This window comes from Leptonychotes weddellii, chromosome 11, assembly GCF_054177405.1.
Source record: "Leptonychotes weddellii isolate Sample4059 chromosome 11, ASM5417740v2, whole genome shotgun sequence".
Taxonomy (NCBI): Eukaryota; Metazoa; Chordata; class Mammalia; order Carnivora; family Phocidae; genus Leptonychotes; species Leptonychotes weddellii.
The window spans coordinates 76,006,721-76,014,098 of record NC_138379.1 but is presented as its reverse complement, the minus strand read 5'-3'; the positions used below and the strand labels follow the sequence as shown (position 1 = coordinate 76,014,098).

Genomic DNA, 7,378 nt, shown 5'->3' with positions numbered 1-7,378 from the left:
GGCCCCCCCCCCCCCCCCCGGGCCATGCTCGCTCTCTGTCCTTCCACAGGATTTGCCTCTGGTACACTTGGGCACCATGACCTTCCCTGGCTTGTGAGCCCTAAAGAGGAGTCAGGGGCATGGGAAATCCAGTAGGAGAGGAGGGTCCTAATCCCGCCTCATGAGTCCTCTTGCTGATCACAGGGATGGAGTACGAAGGTTGGTTTGACCCCTGGTGTCTGCTCCAGGGGCTTCGGCGGAAGGTCCAGTCCATGGGGGTCCTCTTCTGCCACGGAGAGGTGACACGTGAGTCTGAGGTCCCATGCTTCTTCCCTCTGCCAGCCAGGACACAGGCGTGGATGGGGTCTTACCTTCACTCACGGGCTAAGCAAGAGTTGGTAGGAAAGGGGGTTCTCCCTGAGGGCTGGCCCTGGCCATTCTGACTCCAGCTCCTAACTCAGCTTCTCTGCATGACTTACGACGTGCTTGAAGATCTCGGCACGCTCCTGATCGGTGTGCGGCCAAGTTCGTCCTGGTTACCCTATCTCTGTGGGAAAGCCCCCGCCTTCCAGCTCGCTTTCCTCGTGAAACCCATGGAATCCCAATCTTGCCCTCTTCAGGCCTCAGGAGTTCTTTTTTTTTTTTCCCCCCATGCAGGTTTTGTCTCTTCGTCTAGCCACACGGAGACCACAAGTGGGGAAGAGGTGACTTTGAAAAGGATCCATGAAGTCCATGTAAGTTCCCAGCCTATGCATCTTCCTTACCAAAGCGGAGGGATAAGACCGGTAACAACTGTCATCTTGATCTTTTTCTGCCCACTTCCAGTCTGGGTAAACTAAGGCAGGAAGAAATGTACCTCTCATGGTGCCCAGTGTGTGGGCCAGGCCCTCCCTCCCCTCCCCCTTTGGTGCCTGCAGGTGAAGATAGACCGCAGCCTGGAGTACCAGCCCGTGGAATGTGCCCTCGTGATCAACGCGGCGGGGGCCTGGTCTGGCCAGATCGCGGAGCTGGCTGGTGTCGGGAAGGGGCCGCCTGGCACCCTGCAGGGCACCAAGCTACCCGTGGAGCGGAGGAAAAGGTAACTCCCCTCGGGGCGGCTGGGAGGTTGGGGAGGCGGACAGAAACGGTGTAAGAGTTTGTTAAATGCGGTCGGGAGCGGCGGGGGCGTGCTCTTCCCACCGTCTTCTAACCCGCCGGTCGTGGCAGGTATGTGTACCTGTGGCACTGCCCCCAGGGACCGGGCCTGGAGACCCCATTCGTCGTAGATGCCAGTGGAGCCTATTTCCGCCGAGAAGGACTAGGCAACAACTATCTGGGCGGCTGTAGCCCCACTGAGGTAGGCTGGGCAGGGGTGGGGTGCTGGGCAGGAGACGCAGGCCAACTGTCATGAAAGAGTCAGGCTTTGGGGCACCTGCGGGGCTCAGTCAGTTAAGCCTTTGCCTTCAGCTCAGGTCAGGACCCCAGGGTCGTGAGCTCAAGCCCCGTGTCGGGCTTCCTGCTCGGGGAGGAGTCTGCTTCTCCCTCTCCCCCCTGCTTGTTCTCTCTCACTCGCTCCCTCTCTCTCTCAAATAAATAATAAATAAAGTCTTTTAAAAAGAGAAAAAGAAAAAGAGTCAGGCTCTTTGGAGGGCCCAGCGCTGTTACTGATGTTCCAGCCCCTCTGGGTTTGAAGTGGGATCTTTCCTCCCCACCCCCCACCTCCTGAGGGGATTGAGTAAAGGGTCGGTGAGGTCTGGGTCAGCCCTCGTATCCCAGGGAGCATAAGTCATGTCCCCACCTCTCACTGCAGGAGGAGGAACCGGACCCAGGGAACCTGGAAGTGGACCATGATTTCTTCCAGGACAAGGTGTGGCCCCCTTTGGCCCAGAGGGTACCAGCTTTTGAGACTCTGAAGGTAACTAGGAGGCACGTGAGCCTGGAGCACCTCGGTCCCCTTGGAAAGCCTGTCCACTGCCACACGCCCTCCACCTCACAACTGCTAAGGACTCGTGGTCTAGGGGCACATCCCATCGACCCCTCAGCAGCTGGAGGACGCTGCTGCGTCTGACCCCTGGGCAGGAGTGAGGGTGGCACGTGTCGGCACTTTCCTGGGAACCCCAGCGTCCTGTCCACCTGCAGGTTCGGAGTGCTTGGGCTGGCTATTACGACTACAACACCTTCGACCAGAATGGTGTGGTGGGTCCCCACCCACTTGTCGTCAACATGTACTTTGCCACGGGCTTCAGTGGCCATGGGCTCCAGCAGGCCCCTGCCGTGGGGCGAGCTGTGGCAGAGATGGTGCTGGATGGCCACTTCCAGACTATCAACCTGAACCCCTTCCACTTCAGCCGCTTTTACTTGGGAGAGAAGGTCCAGGAGCACAACATCATCTGAGCCTGTAAGCTCTTCGCTGGGCCCCGCTGCCCCATCCGTGACCCTTGGCTCACATTCACATCCTCCTCACTGTGGCTTCCTCCCCAGCACCAAGCCAGGCTCTCCTCCATCCTCCTGTCCCCGTGGGGCTGGGCAGGCAGGCCGACTGTAGGCTTTGAGAGGCACTGTGCCTTAGGCCCAGGCCAACAGAATGATGGGGTGAGACCCCAGGACTGATCTCTGGCCCAGGCCAAGGCCGCCCACCAAGGTAGTGCAGCTGGGTGGAATACCTGAGCACGTGCCCCAAGACTGGCGTCTTTCTGGTACTGACCCAGAAAGATTGCCTCTGCCTGTCTTTGGCAGGCTCCAGCAGAGCTCAGGCAGGGGGCATTGCAGGGCAGCCTGGCCCAGATTTAGTGATTGTTTACCTTTTTCATCAGTCAATAAAATGTGATTACTTTTTCCATCCAGGCCTCTGTCCCTTCTACTTTCACCTCCTGAAGCACCCACTAGCCTTTCACACCAGGCTGGGAGGAGCATGGCCTTCTCCTCCCAGGAACATTCTAAAGTCCTCCTTATAGGCATCTTGTTTGCACACGAGTGCCTCCTGTTCCTGAGTCCCTGCAGGGTTTGGTTGTAGAATGTAGGGAAGGCTTCATTCATTTATTCACTATTTATTCAGCTCCAGCTCTTGGCCAGGCCCAGGGTTGCATATTAGGGATATACAGCAAACAGGCATACCGTATGTCCTCACGGGAGTGTTCTTATCTCTGCCCTGCCCTTCAGCCCAGATCAGATGTAGTGCCGTCCCGTAGTGCCGGGAATAAGCACAGGTCACGGACACCTCGTCTCACCTGGGTGTTTCTCCATGAAGCTTCTCAGGGAAGTTGTCCTCTGAGCTGAACCTACAGGACGAGCAGTTTAACGAAGTGAATGCACAGAGGGGAAGCGGGGAGGAGAGCGAGGACGGGGGTGATTGCAGACTTCAGGAAAACCATATGCAAATGCCCAGGACCAAGGGTTAGTAAGATTCAAGGGACAATAAGAGATTTGTCCAGGTGAGATCATGGAGGGAAGGAAGAGAGGCAGTAAGAATCGGGGCAGGGCCAGGAGCCAAAGAGCCATGCTGTGGCGCTTGGGTTGTGTTCTGTGGGCTTTCAGTAGAGAAGCGACATGCTCCGATTTTCCTTTTAGAAAAATCACCCTGACTGCCTTGTGGCGAATAGACTATGATGTCAAAGCAGGAGGGCAGATGGGAGGCTGTCACTGCGTCCACAGGGCAGACAGCAGGGCCTGCACTTTCAGGGCAAGAAGCATGTGTGTCCAAGAAGTGACAGTAGTCACAAGAAGCGGGGTCAAGTAAGACTCAGGTTTTTGGCTTGGACAGCTAGATGTATGTCTTGCCTTTCACAGAGGTGAGGAACACCAGGGAGGAGCAGGGTGAGGGACAAAATGAGTGGTACAGTCTGGGACATGTTGAGTCAAGGGTGCGTACAAGGACATCGGATAGAGCTGTCTAGCTGGGAGTTGAAGGTACTGCTGGGCACACAGGATGACCTAGGCTGTAGAGATACGGATACCATGGAAGAGAATGGCATCCCCCCACAAGGGGAGAAGAGAAGGGGGCCAAGGGGGGGAAGCCAGGGGGGACCCCACTGTCATTTTAAGGGATGAACGAAAGGAGAGGAAACCGAAGAGGTGGCCAGAGGCAGGAGAAAAGCCAGGAGCGTGAGGTGTCCCAGGAACCTAGGAGTGGTCAGCGATATCCATGCATGCTCGCAGGCTGGATCAGTACCAGGTAGGTCGGTGGGGCCCCCACGGAGAGCGGTTCTGGGAAGAAATGTACCTCGGTGGGGTCCAAGGTGACAGTTGTTCAGAAGGGAGAAGTGAATGGGAGTAGAGACAGTAAAACGTTCATTCCCCCTCAAAAGCAGCCTTTGGGGAGAAGAAGGGAAAAGATGGGCCCGACTGATTGTCAGCTGTGTGAGGGAGGGCGGACCGGGGACAGGAGTGGCGCTGCCCCGTGAGGTAACAGGAGAAGCCCCTGGGCTGGGTAAGAGCCAGGACTGATGAGGCGAGCAAAAGAGGAAGAGCCTCGGGTGCTGAAAGACAGGAAGGAACTTGCCAGGGGCATGGGCTAGGGACAACTCAGGCCAAGCCCAACATCTGTGATAACCCTGTAAGCTAGCCTCGTCAGGTGCCCAGTATTCACTCACCCTGCCTTCAGTAGCTACCCCCCTCTGGGGTCAGAAGGAAAATGGCCTTTATCTGGCTCCTCACCCTGAAGCTACTTCAAGATGACAAACACTGTACTCATTTATTAAGAATGCATTAATGAGGCCTCGGAGGAGAGCACTTACCCTGCCATCTGTCTTCCCTCTCAGTCCAAGCCTCCTTCACCTTTGCCCCAACACTGAGCTGTCGCCATGCGTGCCCTCCACCCGCTCTCAGCCAGGCTTCCCTGAGTGCCTGGGCCCTGCGCTGGAGCCCGAGGGGAGCCCTGGCTTAACTCCAAACAACAGGATGGAACAGGGCTGGTGAGGAAAGAGGTGGGACGGGCAGGGTTAAGAAAGCCGTAGAAAGGAGCCTTGCCAGAAGGGGGCGCCGGAAGAGCACAGCTGGGAAAGGGAGCGCGCGGTGGGTGGAGGGAACAGCGGAGGTCAAGCGCCCGGCCAGGCAAAGCAGAGGTGTGTTGGATAAAGGGTCAAAGAAACCCTTCCTGTACTTCCTACCTACTTCATCTCACCTACTCCTCCCCGCAACACTGGGAACCAGGTACTGTCATCTGACCACGAGTGAAGTGAACCGAGACAGGCCACATAACTTCCCCAGGGTCAGAGGGCTAGTAAGTGATGAGCTCTGGATGTGAACCCCAGCGGTCTTGCTCCAGAGCCGCTCCAGAGCCCTCGTGTACAGTCCGAGACCACACTGCCTCCCAGGATTAGCCACTAATTCGCTCTGCCGGCTGGTGAGAAACGTAGGAAATCAGACTGAAAGGGAGATCATGAATCATGAATCTTCCATCAGTCCTATTAAACTAGCTGCATCGTCCAGCATTTGGGAGGAATGTTTCCCAAACTGGCATGCCATGGAACACTGCTCAGGAAGATACTGGTATTTCTACTACGCTGAAACAAGTCGGGGAAAGGATACGTGTTGTCTTCCCTCCACCCTCCACCCCCCACCCCGTCCTGGTGCTTCACAAAGCTCATCAGCAAGCGGGCAGGTAAAGAAATCCTGCACTTTAACCCAGGACTCAGCTAATGTCTTGCTCATCACTTTTGTGCAGCAGGGAAGCGCGGGATTTGGCATCGGCTTCCAACACCGGCCTCAGTTGTGTCCCCCCTCAACCCCCGCCCTGCCCCATTTCTGCGGTTGAGAGCCCCGCTACCACCTGCCATGTGGACTTTGGACAAGTCTTAAATCTACACTTTTTTTTTCTTTTCTTTCTTATTCCGCCCCCCCCCCCCCCGCCCCAGGCCGCGCATGGGGGAGGAGTAGAGGGAGAGGGAGAGAATCTTGAGCAGGCTCCACGCTGAGCAGAGCCGCACCCAGGGTGGACCTCAGGACCCCGAGATCACGACCTGAGCAGAAATCAAGAGTGGGAGACTTAACCGATTCAGCCACCCAGGCGCCCCTCCACTTTAACCGTAGAAAAAGAAAAATGGTTACAATGGCTGGCCTTGCAGGTCGTTAAGAGAATTAAATGAATGGAACAAGAGTTTCTTTCCTTCTCCCCGACCCAGAACAAAGCCGAGGCTTCAGGCTGTGCGCGTGGGTTTCGGGGGACGCGGGAGCACCGACTCTTCTCCAAGTTTCTGCGGGTTTGCCGGCTCCGGAGCTCCCAGGGCCCCGGGGGCGGGGCGGCGAGGGGGAGCACCGGGGAGGCGCGCTTCCCAGGCGGGGCGGCCGGACGGCCGGCCGCCGGAGGGCCTTGCAGGCTCAGGGCGCGCGGGCCGGGGAGGAGGGGCCGCGGGCCTGGCCGCCTCGCCGCTTCCGGGGGAGCCGGAGAGCCGGGCGGCCATCTGCCCGGGCCTGTGCGCTGCACTTCCCCTCGCCGGGGGCGACCGGCACCGCGCGGGAGCCCGAGCCAGCCCCGCGGTCCGCACCGCGGCGGGGTCGCCGCCACCCACGCGCAGGTGAGCCCTCGGCGGGGGCGGGGGCGGGATCCCCGCGGTGGGGGTGGGGGTGGGACTGTGGGACCCCTGCGCCCCGGCCGTGCCTCCCGGACTGGCCGCATCCCTGCGGCACGTCTGCCCGGGGGGACCGCCTTCCTCTCTCCTGCCCCCTTTACCTGGCTGCCTCCAGCGGCCTGAACGCGGAAACGGGGTGGACAGGCTCTCCCAAGAAAGCCGTCACTTTCTCCGCCGCGAAGAAGCTTGTGCAGGGAGCCCCCCTCCTTCAGTGTGGGTTGAAGACCCTGGCTCGGTCAGGTTGTTTCCATCTTTAACTGTAGTGTTTCTACTACAGTCTGCTCACATTCTTCTTTGCTCTTCTGATGGTCTTTGCGAGTGTTCCAGCAAGAACATGGCTTTAGTTAGGGTTCATGACCTACCGAGGCATTTCTTTGACGAACATCTATCTTGGGCAGGCCAACGTGTGCAGTGCTGGAGTGACCGCAGTGGACAGGGAAGGGTCAGCCCTGTCCTCCCCCTGAGGACGTAAATTAAGAAATCCCAGCACAACCCTGGTAAGTGCCACCAACAGAGGGACAGTCTGGAGTACCCCGGTAGCTGAGACACCTAAGCCAGAGGGCACCTAGGGCCAGGAGTGATGGACTGTCAGAGAAAGTCACATCTAGTTTGTTTTTTTTTTAACTTTTAAGAAACTATTGAAATACGACCTGCATGCAGAGAATTGCAGTCATAAGTGTACAGCTTACCCAGTTTTCAGAGAGTGAACATTTCCTGCACAACCCGTATCCAGAATAAATAAAATACGGCTAGCACTCCAGAACCCTCTATGTCCACTTCCATTGACTGCTTTCATCTAAGGGGAACTATTATCCTGGCTTCTCACATCATAAAAAGCTTGCCTGGTTTTGAAG

At 57.5% G+C, this 7,378-nt stretch overlaps 2 protein-coding genes across 6 annotated transcripts in view; both read left to right on the top strand.

Annotated features, from left to right (window-relative positions):
- Nucleotides 1-72: 72 nt before the first annotated feature.
- FOXRED1 (FAD dependent oxidoreductase domain containing 1) lies at nucleotides 73-2,797 on the top strand. The gene is made up of 6 exons (XM_081799133.1): nucleotides 73-285; nucleotides 637-713; nucleotides 897-1,057; nucleotides 1,186-1,315; nucleotides 1,769-1,873; nucleotides 2,098-2,797. The coding sequence occupies exons 1-6, from the start codon at nucleotides 186-188 to the stop codon at nucleotides 2,350-2,352; spliced, it is 828 nt and encodes a 275-aa protein (XP_081655259.1). The 5' UTR covers nucleotides 73-185; the 3' UTR covers nucleotides 2,353-2,797.
- Nucleotides 2,798-6,254: 3,457 nt separating this feature from the next.
- The window catches only part of TIRAP (TIR domain containing adaptor protein), a 17,483-nt gene continuing 16,359 nt past the window's right edge, over nucleotides 6,255-7,378 (top strand). Inside the window, exons 1-2 of one of the 5 annotated variants that reach the window (XM_081799128.1) lie at nucleotides 6,262-6,470; nucleotides 6,923-7,021. The gene's annotated coding sequence lies outside the window, so the exon portion shown is untranslated. Of the gene's footprint in view, nucleotides 6,471-6,922; nucleotides 7,022-7,378 lie in introns of all 5 variants that reach the window. The other 4 variants (XM_081799125.1, XM_081799126.1, XM_081799127.1 and 1 more) reach the window with 4 other exon arrangements.

What these genes read in the sequence shown, in the direction of transcription:
- FOXRED1 (XM_081799133.1), top strand. Translation starts at nt 186, where the DNA reads ATGGAGTACGAAGGTTGGTTTGACCCCTGGTGTCTGCTCCAGGGGCTT. An exon ending in CTGCCACGGAGAGGTGACAC is followed by an intron (nt 286 to 636) that starts GTGAGTCTGAGG and finishes CCCCCCATGCAG; the next exon opens with GTTTTGTCTCTTCGTCTAGC. An exon ending in GCGGCTGTAGCCCCACTGAG is followed by an intron (nt 1,316 to 1,768) that starts GTAGGCTGGGCA and finishes CTCTCACTGCAG; the next exon opens with GAGGAGGAACCGGACCCAGG.